The sequence below is a fragment of the Hyperolius riggenbachi genome, chromosome 6 (genome assembly GCF_040937935.1).
Source record: "Hyperolius riggenbachi isolate aHypRig1 chromosome 6, aHypRig1.pri, whole genome shotgun sequence".
In the NCBI taxonomy this organism is placed as follows: Eukaryota; Metazoa; Chordata; class Amphibia; order Anura; family Hyperoliidae; genus Hyperolius; species Hyperolius riggenbachi.
In genome coordinates, this window is record NC_090651.1 from 116250599 (window position 1) to 116271275 (window position 20677).

At 43.6% G+C, this 20677-nt stretch overlaps 1 protein-coding gene across 1 annotated transcript in view; it reads right to left on the reverse strand.

Annotated features, from left to right (window-relative positions):
* Positions 1–19668: 19668 nt before the first annotated feature.
* The window catches only part of CDC7 (cell division cycle 7), a 46962-nt gene continuing 45953 nt past the window's right edge, over positions 19669–20677 (reverse strand). Inside the window, exon 11 of the mRNA XM_068239823.1 lies at positions 19669–20128. Within this exon, the coding sequence (XP_068095924.1) occupies positions 19761–20128 (368 nt within the window). The 3' untranslated portion in view covers positions 19669–19760. The remainder of the gene's footprint in view (positions 20129–20677) is intronic.

Below are 20677 nucleotides of genomic sequence, written 5' to 3' on the forward strand. Positions count from 1 at the left end.
AATTGTTAGTAGGCTTTCGAGCTTATACAGCTTGGAGTATGACAACATGCATAAAGAGGATGATGTGGTCAAAATACTAATTTGCCTAATAATTCTGCACTCTCTGTATATATATATTTCTATATATATTTATTATTCTTATAAATTATCTAACTCTGTACGATTTCTAAAAACCTGGGTGATATTACAACCACCCTTTTCTCTGTATCCTTAAAAATTCCATTACATTAAGTTGAAAGGGCTCCATTTGTCACCTAAAATGCTACTGAGTAGAACAAACTCGCCAGGTCTTTGTTGGTGATAACAACACATTATTTATCACTTCTTTACTCCTTTTTTTTTCTCATGAATTCACTTCAGTTTACCAGACAAACAACGTTTTCATTACCGCACTATTACCGCATGCAGTAAAACATGCGTTAAAAACAGACGTAAAATTTTATGAATCCACTATCAATAACATACCATGCGGTAATTTACCACTTTGGCGATAATGCATGCAGTAATCGTTTATGAATTGAGGTCATAGGGAGTAAAGTTATTTGAATAGGGGCCAAGCAGTCTGAGGGTTGGTGGTGAAAATCCCTGGCCTACGCATTTACAGACTTGGAAAGTAATGCACATATAACAGCAGTTTACTGGCAACAGAACAGTTCTAAACAGTAGTGTTTCCTGGGGAGCTGAAGCTTAATCGTGATGGAAAAATGAAGCTACAAAAGACTGCCTACTTTGTGCAATTTAAGCCTTCATTTTTCCATTTTGGCCAGAGTACCTTTCCATGACTGTATATTACAGATGCAATTGCACCCAATCCGCATATATAAAAAGAGCTAATAGGATGTTAACACAGCCCTATAAACAAACACTCACTTACGCTGTCTTAGTATTTTTCTCATTTTAGTAGTTTTCATGGATATTGAGCTTGCATAAACCTTATTAATTAGTAAAACCAGAGCATCAATTCATACTGCGGTTAACATACTTCCCAGAATTAACAGTACATTACCAAGAAAAAAAATGAGGCTTAAAAAGATAAATAAAACAGGAAAGCCAGGTAATGATTCCAGCAAGAAAACGAGAGTGAATGTGTGATTAAAGTATAGGAAAACCACAAGCTGCACGAGCTGTGTTGGAGGAAACAATAAGTCTGTAGGCACTGGCAGACGCATAGGCCTGCCAAATTTGGCCTCTGCTCCTTTAGATAAATAACATTTCAGTGACGTGCTGTGCTGAAATTACATAAACAGCAGAAATTACAAAGATCTGGGCCCCAGGGTTTTGTGGGTTTCAACATCTTATGCAATCAATACTCCAACATCTGCAAGCATTTTTCTTTAGCAGCCTGTGCCAGAAAGAGTACATGATTAACATTACTTAGTGATGTTAAAGAAAATCAAGGCGAATGTTTGATTATACTGTAATAATCATTCTTTACCCGCACTGCCGATAAGGAGACATGTTTTCATAAAGTCACCTTATATGGAGACCTTGTAAGAATCAGAAAGCCATAAAGTAGTTTCATTTGGTGGTGTTTACATTCAGAAATCAGAAATAACAAAACTGTTTACTGGAACATAACCTAGATGCAAAAAGCTCTTATTTGGCAGGACATTGTTCTGATTCAACTTTCATTGAGAATGTTACGCCTTGTAAGGAGAAGTTATTGTTTTGCCCACAGCAACTACATGCCAACTGATTTCTAGTACAAGTAGGAAAATGAAAGCAGAGTTTGAGATACTGCCATGAGCAGCACATTGACTGTCATTACACAGAGGCAGGATAAAACATTCAAACCCCACCCCTAATTCTGCTTTCCCCCAAAAGGCAAAAAAAAAATAATAATAATAATAATAATAATGTTCACAAGTACCCTTTAAGTGGTCTGATAGCCAGCATTCCTACTTTGCGCTAAAAGATTCCTCACAGCTTGAAAGCTACTACCCCAGAAAAAAAATCTAGCAGAACATCACTGAAATGGTTAAACAAAGTACTTTCTCCTGCTATTCAGCTTCAAATCTGCATCCAAACTGGAGATAACAGTATATTTTTTACTTGTTAAACACAAATGTATCAACACTGGAATGTAAACAAACACTCTCTGAGAAACTGTCTCTGCTTCAGGCACAGGCAGTGTTCAGAATGGTAACAGTAAATTCGGGCGCCTGAGGCTAGTGGACAAATCGGGCGCCGCCATTCACTCCTATAATAAATATCGTTTAATGGGCGCCCGATAGGAAAAAAGGGCGCTGGTGAAAAATAACGTTTTAAAAGCGGCGCCCGGGGACTTAATGTTTTATTACTGCTTCTCATGATTACACATTATTTAATGATTTATACATTTTTAAATATTATTTTTAAACGAAAAACAGTACAATATTTTTTTTAAAACATTTTTAAACGAAAAACAGTACATTTTTTTTTTTCCTTACATTATTTTTAAACGAAAAAACCAACAGGGGGGTCTTAGGTTTAGGCACCAACAGGGGGGTCTTAGGTTTAGGCACCAACAGGGGGGGTCTTAGGTTTAGGCACCAACAGGGGGTCTTAGGTTTAGGCACCAAAAGGGGGGTCTTAGGTTTAGGCACCAACAGGGGGGTCTTAGGTTTAGGCACCAACAGGGGGTCTTAGGTTTAGGCACCAACAGGGGGGTCTTAGGTTTAGGCACCAACAGGGGGGTCTTAGGTTTAGGCACCAACAGGGGGGTCTTAGGTTTAGGCACCAACAGGGGGGTCTAGGGGTTAGGGGTAGGTACAGGGAGGGTTACTTAGGCACCAACAGGGGGGGTCTTAGGTTTAGGCATCAACAGGGGGGTCTAGGGGTTAGGGGTAGGTACAGGGAGGGTTACTTAGTAATTTTTTTTTTAAACGTTATTATATGTTTCAGTATTTAAACGAAAGATTAACGTTTTTACAATTGCCGATTTAATGCACATTATTTAATGATTTATAACTTTAAAAAACATTAATTTTAAACGAAATACAGTACAATACATTTTTAAACGTTATCCATGCTTATCGTTAAAAACCCGGCGCCCTTTTTTCCCAGCGCCCCTTTTTAACGTACGCGCTCAGAATAGCTCATTAGAATATTTTAATATATAATAAAAAGCCATTACAGAAAAAGAATAAAATGCAATGCTAGCTTTTAGGGTAAGAAAAACTACACTTCGGGAAACCTGTAATTTGTAAACAGACAATATTACGTGTGCAAATATGAAAATTGTATGCGTAATAAAAAGTAGGAAAACACATTTTTATTGAATGTTATGTCAGAGTTTCAGACCACTTTAAAAAGAACTCCACTTTGTGAGATTTATACATATGGTTATGTGAAACATTCTGGAGTAGAAATAGCCCCAAAATAACTAACAAATGTTTAATTCATACCATGTCAATTTTTATGCAACCATTTATGTGGCTTGTCAAATAGGACTGTATTTTCTGACAGCAATTCAACCTGGTGGAGGCTCACAAGAATGGTTTGTGACAATCCCTAGTAGGGATAGCAATGCTTAGGAAAACTTAGAGCAAATGTCATCCCATATCACTGCAGCAGAAAGATTACACTTTGCACTCTCCTCCCCAGAACAAGACCTTGGAATTTGGGATGGCAATGCCTAGATCTCACAGAGAAGCAGGTGATCAGCTGATAGATTTGTAAGGTTTTTTTCTCGAGCCGTCATACGGGACAGCAGAGTTCTGGGCCCGCCCCAGTCAATTAGTGGAAACATTAAAAAAAAAAAAAAAAAAAATGTATTAATAGCCCTCCCCCTCCCCCGGCTTCTCAGTTTCATTGTGGTTCTGTCCTTGAAACACCCAAGAAAAGAAGCTCTTATGTTTTTTTTATTTTTGTAATGTCCCACTAGTGGTGGGATAGATTCTGACCAGCAGTTCTTTTCCTTACTGATTTGTAGGTGTATGGCGGAGGATCGCGGTGCTGGGCTCTCTGGTGTCCCTCTGTTCCTAAACATTCAGGTAACATGAATGGAGCATGCTCTCTCCCTTGGCAGCATCTAGGGAACAGCTGTGAGCAGGCACAAGGGCAGAAGTGAGGTCAACAGTGATTCGCAGGGGGAGAGAGAAGGAGGAGAACCAGTATTTAATCAGAGACTACTCCTGGTGTCCCCGCTCCACACCGACACTATGGAGGGAGAAAGGAAAACAGATCCGTGGCAGAATCATGAGCGTAAATTGTTTTATTCCCAAAGCGACGAAAAGGAAGTAACTGACATAGATCAGTGGCTTAAATGTCTGAAATTAGGCACAATCTTTTTTCAGGGATGACTTTGGTGGCAAACAGATCTTATAAAGGTTTTTACCTACGCAAGTGCTTGGGGATGGGGAGCAACAACTCAGGGAAAGCAAGCTCAGGGCCATTGGTCCTCACATATAGCAAACAAATCCTCCAACTACAGGGAAATGAAAGCTATAAGTTTGGCGCTTTTAGAATTCCAGGATCTGCTAGTGGGGAGGCATGTCCGAATTTATTCAGACAACATGAAGTCTGTAATTTACCTGTCAAAACAGGAAGGAACCAGGTCCCCAATGTTGATGAACCTGGTGACAGAGATTCTAAACTGGGGGAAAAAGTATCTCCTCTCTCTCTCAGCTGCTCAAATTAAAGGAGTTCTCAATTATCAGGCAGATTTTCTCAGCAGACAGCAGGTGGACCAAGCAGAGTTGGAACTCCACAAGGAGGTATTTGATCTGGTGATAGACAAAATTTGGAGTGCCAGAGATAGATCTCTTTGCATCTCCCAACAACGCGTAAGTCTTCCTTGGTGTTTTCAATTCAGTTACGCCTTTCCTCCTCTAAACCTTCTTTCTCAGGTTCTAGAGAAGGTGCAGAGTGAGGGCCAAGATCATACTAATAGCTCCTGCTTGGCCCAAAAGAGCTAAGTTTTCCAACATTCTAAGGTTAGCTGTACAACCAGCCTTCCCTCTTCCCAAAAGACCGGATCTGCTGAAGCAGGGTCCGTTATTTCATCCTAAACCAGAACTGTTCAACCTCACTGCATGGATCCTGAAAGGATGATCATGAAAAATAAAGGGGGTATCAGATAGCGTAATCAACACTATTATGCACTACTGTAAACCAGTTACTGAGGCTATTTATAGAAAAGTTTGGAAAGTATATAGCTATTGGTGTGCTACCCATAACAAGTCTCAAGGAGAATTGGGAGCAGTACTAGATTTCCTTCATGATGGCCTGGAGATAAAGATTAGCTTTGAGTACCTTGAAGGTCCAATGTTCCACTCTGTTGATCTTGCTGGATAGACAGCCAGCACTGGGGGGAAAGGGCTGTGGTTTCAGTGCAAAAATCATCCGTCTCCTCAGTTAATAAAACCACAGACTAACTCCAGGTACCCAAAGTTGCTCCAACTCCTCAACTCTGACTTCAGAGCCCTGCAGGGGGGTTTGGTTAAGTATTCCTTTAAGGCAGTACAAAGATTGGAGCTTATCAAGCAAAAACATTTTTCCTCAATGGGACTTGTTTGGTCCTTAACCTCCCTGGTGGTAAGCCCGAGCTGAGCTCGGGCTATACCGCGCAGTAGGATTTCTCCGGCCCTGGTGGGGCGATTTAACCCATTCAAAGTGCTGTGCGCGCAGCCAGCACTTTGCTAGCCGCGCGCACAGCTTGATCGCCGCCACTCTGCGGCGATCGCCCGCACGCAGCGGCGAAAGAGGGCCCCCGCCAGAGCCCTGCGCTGCCCGGACCAATGAGTTCCGGGCAGCGCTATGGGCTAGATCGGGTGCGCCTGACGTCAGGACGTCGGCTGACGTCCATGACGTCATTCCGATCGTCGCCATGGCGACAGAAGCCAAACAGGGGAACGCGTTATATACGCGCTCCCCTGTTTGCTATTAGTGCCGGCGACGATCGCACTAGAGGGACACATGCGCCCTCTAGTGGTGTTTCATGTAGCTACCACTCTGGTAGCTTTACATGAAACAAAAAAGAAAAATAAAAAAAAAAAAGATTTTTGCTGATTTAAAAAATAAATAAATAATTAACCGCCAGGGAGGTTAATTGTCTAACTAAATCACAGTTTGAACCAGTATCTGACACTGATATAAAGCTGCTCACCTTTAAGCATGTTTTTTTTGTAGTAATCACTACAGCCAGGAGGTTGGGGGACCTCCACACCCTTTCAATTAACCCATTCGCGTTCCGTCGTTTTCACTTGAGAAATGTTCACCTCCCATTCATTAGCCTATAACTTTATCACTACTTATCACAATTAACTGATCTATATCTTGTTTTTTCCGCCACCAATTAGACTTTCTTTGGGGGGGTACATTTTGCTAAGAGCCACTTTACTGTAAATGCATTTTAACAGGAAGAATAAGAAAAAAATGGAAAAAATTCATTATTTCTCAGTTTTCAGCCATTATAGTTTTAAACTAATACATGCCTCCATAATTAAAACTCACGTATTGTATTTGCCCATATGTCCCGGTTATTACACCGTTAAAATTATGTCCCTATCACAATGTATGGCGACAATATTTTATTTGGAAATAAAGGTGCATTTTTTCCGTTTTGCATCTATCACTATTTACAAGTTTAAAATAAAAAAAAATATAGAAATATTTCATTTAAAAAGTTTAGACCCTTAGGTAAATATTTACGTTTGTTTGTTTTTTAATTGTAATTTTTTTTTATAGTAAACATTTTATTTGGGTAGTTTTGGGAGGGTGGGAGGTAAACAATAGGTTTATAATGTAAATGTGTGTTAATTTTAATTTTTTTTAACATTTAGTTGTAGTATTACTTTTTGGCCACAAGATGGCGGCCATGAGTTTGTTTACATGACGTCACTCTAAGCGTAACACACGCTTAGAGCGACGCATGGGGGAGGTAACAAGCCAGAAAAGGCGCAGCTTCCGAGAGAAGCTGTCGCTTTTTCAGCGGGGGAGAGCAATCAGTGATCGGGCACCATAGCCCGATTCACCGATTGCCTGGCTAACGAACTGCGGCTGGGAGCGCGCGTGCACGCGCGCGATCGGCCACGGGAGCGCGCGGTAGCGCGCATGGTTCCTGGACGTAGTTTCTACGTCCAGGAACCAAAATAGGTTAAGGACCCATTTATGACTATTTTTGCAGACAAGGTGGTTCTTAATCTGGATTCAAATTATTTACTAAAATGTCCCTACCTACTTTCATAGAGCACAGACTATTGTACTGCCATCTTTCTGCGCCAAGGAAGCAAAATTCCATTGTCTAGACGTCAGTCATTACTTATTTGGACAGGACTAAAGAATTTAGGAAGTCCAGTCAAATGTTTGTGTTGTTTGGAGGAAAGAACAAAGGCCAGCAGGCCTCTAAACAGACTAACTTGATGGATCAGACAGACAATTGCTCTGGTCTATGAATTGAGCAATACTCCATCTCAGATTAGCATTAAAGCTAATGGGATCCCATATTTAAATAAAAAAAAAAAGTCAGATACTCACCTGAGAGGGAAGGCTCGGTCCTATTGAACCTTCCCTCTCCTCTCCCGGGGCCCCCGGTGCTGTGCTGGCTCCCCCGTTCACATCCCCTGCCGAGGGGACTTCGGAAGTCTTCGGGAGCAGAGTCCTCCCGAAGACAGGCGGCTCAATACTGCGCACGCGAGAGTGCATCATAGTGGGCGCTTGCGCAGTGTAGAGCGGCCCCTCTTCGGCAGCACTCAGGCTCCCGAAGCATTTTCAAAGCCTCCCTTCGGCTGGGAAACAGCGGTATTTGACCGAAACAGCCGAATACCGCTACGGGGGAGCCAGCGCAACAGCGGGCGACGGGAGAGGAGAGGGGATGCTCTATGGGACCCAGAGCCTCCCTCTCCTTACGTATCTGACTTTATTTAAATATGGGTTCCCATTCACTTTAAGGCTCATTCAACTTGGTCCTTAGCTAGTTCCTGGGGAGAGTAGAAGCTACAGTTCAACAGATCTGTCAGATGGCAACCTGGGCTAATACCTCTACTTTCATCAAGGACTACAGAGTGGAAAGCCTATCACAACAGGATGTGTCGTTTGGCAGGAAAGTTCTCCAGGCTGTGTCTTTTTTAGACTACTTGCTTATCTCTCCGCTGTCCAGTATGACGGCTGGAGCAAGCTCCAGTTAGACTTACCGGTAACGGTATTTCTAGATGTCATACGGGACAATACCTAACCCACCTCTATTTCAATCACACTTTTCTGACTATGTGATAAGAGGTCTGTATAGTACACTTCCTTGGAGGTGCCTCGTTTTCCCTCTTCTCTTCTCAGTGTTAGTTACTTTCATTACACTGAGGAGCCAGGGGGCTCTTAACCATCCTGGCGGTATGGACGAGCTCAGCTCGTCCATCACCGCCGGAGGCTGCCGCTCAGGCCCTGCTGGGCCGATTTTTTTCAAATAAAAAGCAGCACACGCAGCCGGCACTTTGCCAGCCGCGTGTGCTACCTGATCGCCGCCGCAGCGCGGCGATCCGCCGCGTGCAGTGGCGAAAGAGGGTCCCCCCAGCCGCCGGAGCCCAGCGCAGCCAAAACAAATAGTTCCGGCCAACGCTAAGGGCTGGATCGGAGGCGGCTGACGTCAGCTGACGTCACTCCGCTCATCGCCATGGCGACGAGGCAAGCAAAACAAGGGAGGCTGCTCATTGCAACCTTCCTTGTTAATTCTGATCTTACGCTTCAGGAGCGCCCTCCAGTGGGCTTTCATGCAGCCAACTTTCAGTTGGCTGCATGTAATAGTCTTTTTTTTATTTAAAAAAACCCTCCCGCAGCCGCCCTGGCGATATTAATATAACGCCAGGGTGGTTAATACTCTTTTTAGGCGTTTCCACTAATTGACTGTGGCGGGCCCAGATCTCCGCTGTCCCGTATGACCTGTGGAAATACAGTTACCGGTAAGTCTAACTGGAGCTTTCATTTGTACTTAAATGGCCGTTTCAAGTCGTGTTCAGAATCAGAATCATTTATTTTGCAAAGTACAAAGCGGGGGATGTACCCGGAAATTGGTTTTGGCTGATACAGGTTCGGGAAGGAGTGTGGGGTTGGATGGTAAGAGTAATGGGGGAAAAATGTCAGAAAGCCAAGAGCCAAGGCTGCCATATCACAGCAGCACAGTCGCTCTTGGCAATCATCTGTTAACCCCTAAGGGGGAGGGGGGGGCAGAGTGAGGTGAAGGGTCAGCAGTGATGGCCCAGTTCTTCATGATAGAAACCGACAGTGATGGTGGACGCTGCCGAGGATCCCAATTGCCAACATCTGGCAGCGCTGGACAAGGTGTTCCACTTCAAAAGGTGCAGTAGTGTTCATTTCTGTGATGGGTCCCAACTCGTGGGCAGCATTTGGCAGGGCTGTTCAAGATAATCTGGTTGTCACAGAAGCGCCTGACCACGGTGGCCCTTACTTCCGGATTAGTGGCTAGCATCATGGAGGGGCTGAACCAAAGGTGTCCCTGCTGCGATGGTGCAGCAGCAGTTAATGGATGAATGAAGTCAGCATCCAGCAAGGCCAAAGGTTTCCCGATCGGTGCAGTGTCTCCCGACCTCAGTGAAGCCCCGACCTCCTAGGTAGCAGCAGTGGACAAATCTGTACCTGCACAGACATTGGACCCAGGCAGGGGTGAGGCGGAAAAAACTCCAGGTCCCGAACTCCCCACAACACACTAATGTACCAATCTACCCCAGACCACACTGCAAACCTTCAAGGGGGAAAACAAGGTGAATTGGTAGGGAACAGGGAAGGAAAACAAGAAAAGAGCAGAATCCTGTGGCCGTGGCTGCCAAATAAGGTGCCATCTTCCTGAACGGCAGTTTAACAGTTTAACAGTTTTTTTATATAGAATAAAACTGTTCTCAGATGGCTTCCGAGTTCAATCTCCCCACTCATGCTCGAATTTGGTACTTCCAACTTAGACATACAGCTACTCCTCAATTTGGTGGTTTCACTAACTCTGGGCACTGTGGAAAGTTGACTTCTGGAAAGTGAAACAATTCATTTTTAGATACTATTCTAACCTAATGGAGTAGAAAACCCTGTTAGAACTTACCGATAGCGGTATTTCAACTAATCCTCCAGGATGGCATATACAAGAGAGGAAGCCTGCTCCACTCCCAAAGGAAACACCCTCTAAATCAATTAGTCAGTCCCTATAAATCCTCCCCTGACTTGGTCTCCCCAGTTATAATAGGGTAAACCCCAGAAGGACCAACCAGGAAGAGGAAACATGTTTAGGTATTATCTTAAAGTGAATCTCCGGACTAAAAATTGACTCGGCAGCACTGAAAAGGCCTGGTGTTTCTTTAACAGTTTCACAGCATCAGAACTTTGTTTTTCTTACCCAAGCCTCATTTTAGCTGCACAGAAGAAAACTGCCCGGGCTTTTTTCCCCTGATGCTGTGCAAAGCATGATGGGATTTCTGATTTTGATGTTCTCGTTCTGCTGTTTGTGCAATTTTTTTTTTTTTTACATTTTGAATTTGACATTTGAAGCCTAGGGTGTGCAGCTGGGAGGGGTAATCAGGACACAGGACAGTTGGAACTGTGTCTCCTGCTCCTTGTCACCTCCTTTCAACCAAAAAGATGGCTGCCCCCATGACAAAGATGGCAGCCCCCGTGATTCACAAACATTTGCCTGTTCTTTTAAAACAGGATGGGTAAGAGATTATATTACCTATCTATTCTAATTAACATAACTAATGTAACTTAATGACAGTATGTTTGTTTAGGCTGAAGTTCCCCTTTAACAGATATAATGATATAATTAATACCTCCCAAAGATAGGGAGGGAACTAAGGTGGCCATCCTGGAGGATTTGTAGAAATACCGCTAACGGTAAGTTCTAACAGAGTTTGAACAACTCTTCCTCCAGGATGGCCTATACAAGAGAGACCAACCAGAAGTTTAGTAAAGTTACCTTAGGGAGGGATGACATTCTGTAGAACCTTTCTCCCAAAAGATAAGTCTTGGCTTGATAGCAGATCAACTCTGTAGTGCCTCACAAAAGTCTGATGACTAGACCAGGTCGCTGCTTTACAAATCTGCTCTAAAGAGGCCCCTGACCTTTCAGCCCAGGACATGGCAAGGGATCTAGTAGAATGTGCATTTACAGTTTGGGGAATAGGTTGTCCTGCTTTGCTATAGGCTAAAGTGATAACTTCTCTAATCCATCTCGCTATAGTGCTTTTTGAAACTTGTAGTCCCTTCCTTGACCCTGCAAAGGCTACGAAAAGGTGATTTGACCTTCTGAAAGACTTTTAAACTTCCAGATAGGACAGCAGAATTCTTCTGACATCTAGTTTGTTGAATTTTTCCTCCTTCTGATTGGAAGGGGGAATCACAGAAAGAGGGAATAATAATGTATTGGGATCTGTGAAAAACGGAAGAGACCTTAGGGAGATAAGTGGGATCTGTTCTGAACACTATCCTATTCAGAAATACAGTCATGTACGGGTCTTTTATCAAAAGGGCTTGAATGTCTCAAACCCTCCTTGCCGACATTATGGCAACTAAAAAAGCTGCCTTGAAAGTTAACAATTTTAACGAAATTGAGTAGAGGGGTTCAAAAGGAGAATCGATTAGGCAATTTAAAACTAAACTTAAGTCCCATGGAGGTATTAACTTTGACGGAATTGGCTTTGATCTCGATACTGCTTTCAGAAAATCAATAATTGACTGTTCCTTGGCAAGTTTAAAATTAAGAAAAAAGGATAGAGCTGCTACCTGGACTCTTAAAGAGAACCCGAGGTGGGAATTACTTTTACTATTGGGGCACAGAGGCTGGTTGTGCGCACTAAGACCAGCCTCTGTTGCCCCATCGTGTGTCTCCATGTCCCCCCTGCTCACCGCTATACCCCCCGCATTGCTGGCGACACGCAGCGTGTCGCCAGCTCAATGTTTACCTTGCGCTGTCAGTCAGCGCTGCTCCCCTGCCTCCTCCGCATCGGCGCACCCGCCCGTGTCCCTTCCCTCCCGCTGATAGGAGGGAAGTGACGCGGCGGGTGGCGCCGATGCGGAGGAGGCGGGGGAGCGGCGCTGACAGACAGCGCAAGGTAAACATTGAGCTGGCGACACGCTGCGTGTCGCCAGCAATGCGGGGGGTATAGCGGCGAGCAGGGGGGACATGGAGGCACACGATGGGGCAACAGAGGCTGGTCTTAGTGCGCACAACCAGCCTCTGTGCCCCAATAGTAAAAGTAATTCCCACCTCGGGTTCTCTTTAAGGTACTTGTGGCTAGACCTAGCTCAACGCCATCTTGCAAAAAATCCAATAGGTAACGTAGTTTTTTATGCTTTTCTTCCTTTTCCAAGAAGCAAATACTCTCCAAATTTTCCAATAAATCTTTCTTGTAGTCAACTTCCGGCAATTGACTAACGTAGAAATGACTCTTTTTGAGAACCCTCTTAATCTCAGAGATTCCCGCTCAAGAGCCAGGCCGCTAGGGCAAATTTCTGAGGGTTCGGGTGCAAAGTTTCTGCTTGTGACAAAAGATCCATCCTGGGAGGTAGAAACAAAAAGGTCCCTGTACAGAGAGTTGAAGTATTTTCAAAAACCACGCTTTTCTCGGCCAGTGGGGAGCCACAAAAATTACTAGAGCTGCCTCCTGCTCTATTTTCCGCAGAGCTCTCGCTATTAAATTGAAGGGAGGGAAAGCATATAGAAGGCCTTTCGGCCACTGTACTGCTAGCGCATCCAAGTGTGAAAGTCTGGATGAGGGATGAAGGGAAAAGAAAATTTTGACTTTCGCATTCTGTGGCTCCAAAAAGCAGAAGAAAGGGCCTTGCACATCCCTTATAAAACTTCACTTTTAATTGAATCAAGTAAAAAACATACTTTACATGTCCAGTAACAAATCAAGAGAGGTACAGGCAAGCAGGGAGGTCGACAGCCATTTCGCGCCAGTTAAAAGCAGTGGCGCATAATCAGGACCTGGTCCTGATGATGCGCCACTGCTTTTAACTGGCGCGAAAGTATACACTATTTTATTTACCAATTGTAAAAAATCGGACATTGTTCATGCTTTTATCTTCATTATCTTTCAGCATGTATAATGACATTTGAAGTCTTTTCACTGTACTTGTTCTTTTGAACCACTAGATGGCAGCAAACACACCACTGTGCTCCATGTTCCCTTTCTAAACACTGCCCTGTGCATGCAGAGAAAGCATGCATGTTATGTAAGACCACATGCACACCAATCTACTCCTTACAGCTGGCAGCAGCTGATTGGAGGATTCTCTGTCACCATGGCCACTGACTCCACCCACTGACAACACCGCCCTGTGCATGCAGAGAAAGCATGCATATTATGTAAGACCACATGCACACCAATCTACTCCTTACAGCTGGCAGCAGCTGATTGGAGGACTCTCTGTCACCATGACCACTGACTCCACCCACCCACACTGGAGCAGCTTCTGGATAGGCCAGAGCTGCCAGCATTAACACATTTAAAGCAGCAAGCGACATCACAACAGTACAGAGGTGCTCTGCTTGCTATAACTAAATTGCTGGTAAGTCTTTATCTTTATTTTTAACCACTACACATGCCTTTTTTTCTCTCTTGCCAGCTACAACTTATTCCATTCCCTACCTTCTACTGAAATATACCTAAAGCGGTCAATTTGATACCAACTTAATCTGATTTACTAACTACCTTTTACCACTGTTATCTAGTCCATTCCCCTATACACATTATGTAGTTTACACCGACCCATTCCTTGCAATCACCCCCCTACTAAAACATATCACTAAACAGTATGTTTGAAATACTATTCTTATTACACTAAATAATAATCCATTTGTATCTTTTTATGGCAACATTTATAGCTATGCCTCTGTCTTTTGTTTACAGTTGTTTATCCCCTGCTTATTGCCTGAAGAAGTGGGCTATGCCCGCGAAACGCGTTGCATCTTTGGGGTATTTTCAATAAATGTGTATATCTATACATTTACAGTCCTTGGTGTCTGCTTTAACGGAGGCGAGTCCACCACTTCCTCCCAGCAATTTTTTTAAAAATGTTATGTACTTTTATCCTTCTGGCGCCTCTGTTCACCTACCAATATATTTGAGTCCACCCCAGGTGGAGGGGTGATCTACCCCCTTTCTTCCTATCTACATAGAGCGACTTCTTAATCCTGAGTGAGGACAGGTCTAATCTCCTCACCTGCCTAATGAGTGGTTACCTAGGTGGTAACCCGTGTTTGTGAGTATTACCATCTCACTGTTTCATTTATCCAATCAATTTTGACATACTACACCATATTGGGCTCTCGATTTCTCTTCAACTTTATACATGACTGAATAGTAGAAGTCTCCCCACGACCATCTCCCTGCCACTTATTTTCTTTTGGATTTGAGGTGGCTGGCTTGTTAAATAGAAAGGGGGTTCTTGATTTTGTAGAATTGTATGTCCATTTTTTTCTCGGGGGTTGAGACTTCGTATCCCTCTGGGCAAATTGACTTTTGCCCTGAAAGTTTTTCAGAAAAGGCTGTTTTTTTTCTTTTGTCTGGAAACTTTTTCCCCTTTCCCGAAGATCTCTCTAAGGCTTCCAAGCCTTTACCAAATGAAAAAAATAAAAACATATATCCAGGCACATCACCTCTAGTTAGGACATTAAATAAGTTATTAAGGAAAGGGAGGTGCTGAAGGGGGTGTGGCTAGAAAACAGCAAAAATCTATTAACCCTATTTAATGTCCTAACTAGAGGCGATGTGCCTTGATATATGTATTTTTTTCTTGTTACTGACCCCTGTGGCTAGGGTCTAATTCAGTGCACTCCCTCCTTCCCCTGTATGTATTTGTCAGCATGCACACAGCTTATGCTGGTGTATGTGCATGGTGCACATGGACACAACGTTAGCTCCCTTGTGCGATTGGTAAGATGCACTGCCTGTCCCAGGAGAGGACGTCAGGATGTGTGCTCCTAATCCATTGATAGGTTTGATGCAATGAATGTGTTTGCATGTCTGCACTATGCATGTTACAGGGCCAGAGTTAGGACACCTATGTTTACCTGGGTACTTCTGCGCAGTATAGGTGACGAAGCATAACAATGCATTCTTCTGTGAACTAAAACCCCGGCTTTTAACTTAGCTGTAGGGATAACAGTTGTGCCAGGATGAGTGAATCTGTGAATGCATTTGTTTGAACATTTGCATGCAAGAGTGCGAAGGGTTAATACATTTTTACCAAATAAAAGGTCACCATCAAATTTCATGGAACATTATTTCTGTTTGGAAACTAAGTCACCTTCCCAGGTGTTTAACAATAGGGCCCGCCTTGCTGTATTGATTAAGGCTAAAGCTCTGGCTGCTGATTTTAGGGATTCAGTAGCTGCATCCGCTAAAAAACGCTACTGAGCGTGCGATTACCGGAAAAGATTCTAGAATAGTGGCATGAGGTGTACCATCCACCAGGTGTTTATTAAGCCCTGCTAGCCACTTGTTTAAATTACGTGATAAGCAAATAGCCGAGATCGCCGGCTTAAAAGAAAAAGAAATAGCCTCCCATGTTCTTTTTAGCGAATTTTCAGCCTTTTTATCCATAGGGTTTTTCAGGACCCCTGCGTCCTCAAAAGACAAATTAGAGTTTTTAGAATATTGCGATAAAGCAGCATCCAGTCTGGGACACTTTTCCCACAAAGCAATGTCCTCCTCCTTAAAGGGAAATCTACGTTTAAAAGACATAGGAACAGGCCTTTTTTCCGGGTCTTACCACTGAGATAAAATAATTTTCTGAATGGCCGGATGTACCGGAAAGGTTCTAGCTTCTGAACACTCCAACCCCAAATAAATATCATCCCGTGCAGATGACGAAGTCGCTGGCTCAGCCAGCTGTTCCGCCTCATACACCGCTGTAAGTAGTTCTGAGGTTTCTTCCGCGTTAAACAGATATTTTGAAACTTGAGGAATATCCTCCAAATCTAAATTAGGCTCACTCCTCTCCTCACCCTCCTCTAAAGAATCATCAGCAGATGAAGCAATTGCAAAATCCTGTACCCCAGAAACCGAAAGGGTCTCACGAGGGTTAGCCGATGTATCAGTAGGAGGAGGAGGCTTGAGGAGAGGGCTGCGTTCCTGATTGAACAGCCGGGGCCGGCACCAAGGGTGGAGGCATCTGAGGTACAGTCCATTGAGCAGGGAAAGACATAATGGATCTGAATGTTTTAAATGTGGAAGAGAACTCCTTCTGCATAGATTCCATAAACTTCATTACCACTGAGGGGTCTGGAGGTTTAGGGGTAGAAGAGGACTTTAAACATTTCTCACAATGAGATCTAGCCCAAGGTTTGGGCAATTTAACATCACAATGTTTGCAGCGCCTGGACTTGTCAACAGCTTTTTGAGGCTGGCTAGTCATCAGGTAGCGATGGGACAGTCTGCAAAACATGATAAAACATTGACCTATAAGACCTGTGAACGCTAATTGTAGATGTAGTATACACAGGTTATCAGGTACAACATTGCCCAAGCCCCAAGCAGCAATCAAATTACAGAAAATATAATTTCTCTGTGGACAGACTCCAGCAATGCTTTACCACAAAGCCTCCGTCTGTCCACCTCTCACCTGCCCTGTTGTCTGTGAGGTGACTGCCGCAGGTCCGCTAGGCTCAGAGGGTAAAGCGTCTGACTGATCCATGCCTTCCCTCTCACTCGCTCTGCTGCCAGATTTCAATGGCGCATAGACGCCGAAATACTTTCCGCATTGAGCGGAAGTGCGTCATTACGCTACTTCCTCCTCCCTCTAATCACCTGATCGGAGTCTCGCGCGAACACACCTGACTCCGACAGGCCGAACGTTCTGTTTGTCCACAGATGCGGGCGGCTAAGACTCTCCGCCAAAGCCACCGCCACCCCCGGATGCAAGAGGCCCCTCTGCCAAGCTCCAAGAGCGGGAAGAGCTCACAGGCAGTCCCATCCGCAGAGAAAAGAGGAAGGAGAGAAAAAGAAAACTTGTCAGAGACAGGACATCTACAGGTACTATCCTGCCTCATGTCTAGGTGTCCTTCAGGTGGGAAACACACTAAAACTGGGGAGACCAAGTCAGGGGAGGATTTATAGGGACTGACTAATTGATTTAGAGGGTGTTTCCTTTGGGGGTGGAGCAGGCTTCCTCTCTTGTATAGGCCATCCTGGAGGACGAGTTGTTAAATACATGTATGGAATGCACAGGGCAAGGAATCTGTTGGAGAAATGGTTGGAGAGGTTATTTCTTCTGAGGAATGGTCTAATTTCAAGGAGACTTATATGAAGACACTAATATGTTCCCGGGATAAACAAATTTAAATTGCGCTGGTTAAATTAATTGTATTTTACCCCTATAATATCTAAAATTATTACAAGATATTAATGAACTCTGCTGGAGATGTGGTATTCATTTACATGGTACATTGCCCACATATCCAAGCATTCTGGAATAAAGTTCTTAAAAAAACTCTGAAGCCAAATAAAATCAATGCTTTTAACTTTTATGAATGTTAAGCACTATAGCTAGTGCTAAAACGCCGCATCCCCATGACAAAAAGGGGTGTTTATACCACCCAAATCCCTTGTGCAAAATCCACAACTTTCTTGGTCGTGGATTATGCTGCCAATGGAGGCAGAGCTTTGCACTGCAGCTCTGCCTCCATTCCCATCAATCTGCCCGCGGAGAGGCGCCGATCAGCGGGGATTGACACGCAAAGAGGCAGAGCAACAGCCCTAAGCTCTGCCTCAATCAGAAAGTCACTGATAAAGAGCACCCAGATACTGTGCTCGTATATATGGATTATTGACAGTAGTAATATCAGGGATAATCCCAGTAGACAAGCATTAACCACAATCAAGTCCTTTTAAGACAAATGTAATTGATGGGAGCGCTCTTCCTAGATGTGTGCACCATCTGTCAATGTTCTAAATTCAATTGGATACGCGCTCAGCAATACGGCGGTTTCTGGGGATGCAGGGATCAATCTGCACTCAGCCAATGGCAAGGCACACACCCAATGGCACTCAGTCAATGGCAAGGCATCCGGCGGGTGCTGTGCGTACTAACGTCACTCCCAGGGAGTGACGTTAGTACGCACAGCACCCACCGGACGCGGCAGGGTTGTATGTGCGGGAGGCAGCTTTGTTTTTTCCGGCCAGAGGGTTACTGCACGGGGCAAGTGAGTGAGCTTGACGGCAGAGGTGTGTGCCTTGCCATTGGCTGAGTGCAGATTGATCCCTGCATCCCATGAAACCGCCGTAATAGCGGTATGTTGTGAGCTGAAGGGGCTGGCTGTGCATGTGGATATATTCACGTCGTGAAGTTTTTTTACTTTTAAAGTTTTTATGTAAAAGTTTTTTAATAGACTTAAACGCTTTTACGCCATGAGGAGGCCCCTTTTTTGCCTTTTGCCCACACAGACCAGAAGCATCTGAAAGCTGATTGCTGGTGAGGCTGCGGGGTGGCCAATACGCCGAAGGCGAGAATGAGCCCAGGAGGCCGCAGGATCTGGCGAGTCTCTCCCCGAAGGGGGGGTCTGCTTTCATTAGCTCAATCAGGAAGTGCTCCCCGCAGTTAGCACAGGGGATTTGGGGGGTATAAACCCCTCGGTTTGCCACGGGGATGCGGCGTTTTAGCACTAGCTATAGTGCTTAACATTAAAAGTTAAAAGCATTGATTTTATTTGGCTTCAGAGTCTCTAACTTTATGAAGAATAAATTAAATCTACCTGTTATCTTTTACCTATAAATTAAGCCTGCTGTGGGTGGTAGAGGAACTTAATTCTGCCCTTCTCTTGCACAAGTTGACCTGGTTGGCTGGGGGTTTGGGTGCTAAATTCTATAAGGTTTGGAACCCATGGTTAAAGAGTTAATTCAGCTTTCACAAATTTAGATATTACACCTAGCATTATGGATAGTTTATGAGATCCATGACTTTTTAGTCTATACCTCTGGCATTCCCTCGATTTACTTTGCTGAATTTTCCTTATGCTTTGGTCTGCAGGTTGTTATGGTTTATACACCTCCCATATTGGGACAGTCCATTATATGTCCCATGGTATTATGTACCCATTATATTTTTTGGTATGTTCTTTTTGTGATTCACAATGTTGTCATTAATACTCTGATATGACTTTAGGCAGTATTTATATGTTATGCACTGTCACTTGACGGTTTGTTTGTGGTTTGTCCACTTTATGCATTTAAAAAGCAATAAAAAGATTATCAAAAGGAAGTTCCAATTTTCTGTACACCGTAAACACCAAGTATCAGCACAGGTATATTTACATAGCTCTGGCATCTTCGGCAGCACTTTTACAGAGTATATAGTAGTTACTTAAAATCTAGGCTTGTCCTCTTTGGCATTGCTTTTCCATCAAAACACAAATTGTATAGTCACCACCAAATGTGCCCCTACCTGTGTCTACCGAGTGTAAATCTAATCTTTATTGTTCACCAAAGAGAACACCTTTTCTATTAACTTGAGATTTAAGTACTGACACAGAAGCACTTTAGAAAGTCCTGGATAATGGGTGTATTCAGCTGTAGTAGAAATATCAGCCAGGTATAAAAACAACAACGCACAAAACTTCCATTTTCGAACTGAGAATGGTTATTAATGTGCTGCAAAATATGTTCACTAGGCTTGTAAGCGAACATACATAAATGCATCAATAGCTTTTATACAAGTTGTCTGTCAGCTTTCAAAACCACAAATGGTAAACGCTTTAGCTGAAAAATAATTTATTAGAAAATTGATCTATACATATGTAAAACTGCATAAAATTCATTTATTCTAGTCCATCTGCCTCAAAACACTCATACTAGATCACTAAAGAGTGGATGGGCAACGGCTTCTTCTGCAGTGATTCGTGTAGCTGGATTCATATCAAGCAGCCTGTCTAGTAGATGGTAGGCTTCATCCGGTACGCGGTCCCAACCTTTCATACTTAAATGCTGATGGTCCATGCCAATAGTGGGTGGATTATTTAAACTGTGAGCAGCATCAGTCTGCTCAACAAACCACGAATCTTGGCTTTCCATTATTTGCAGCTGCAGTTCTGCTCTGTGCGCTCGGACTGCTGCATCATTACCATTGGCAGGGGCCATGCAAACATGCCTCAGGCCTTCACATAGTTGTCGTAAATCTTTTGCAGGAATATCTTTGCTACAAGTCACAGTCTTACCTGGGTAGGGAATAGAAAAGTTCAAGAAATCAAATGAAAGGTTAGTTTTTACATCACACAATAATACACGCCTAGCCAAATTCTGAAAGGATAACATTACTTACAACATACAGTAGCAATAAAAAGTATGTGAACCCTTTGGAATTCTGTGGATTTCTGCACAAATTGGTCATCCTATTATTAGCGTTCCAAGCCTCGCTGCCATCACTTCTTCCTTTAAGCTGGAAGGAGGAAGTGACGGCAGCAGGGCTTGGAACGCTAATAATAGGACGCATGGATCTATATGAAGCACGGGGAGGAAGCAGATTTATGGGTAAATAACCCTTTCATTCTCTGTCGCTCAGCTGCTGTAATTAAACCTCATTTGAATCCTGAGTAACCACCATGGTGATGCATTGTGGGACACCTCAGAGCTCACTCCAACCTGCATTACTGTAAATGCCTTCTGTTTTAAAGTGCTCCTGATGCTATAGGGAAAAACAAAACAAAAAAATACAACAGACACTCACCTAAGGAGAGGGAAGGCTATAGAGCCTTCCAGTTACTTTC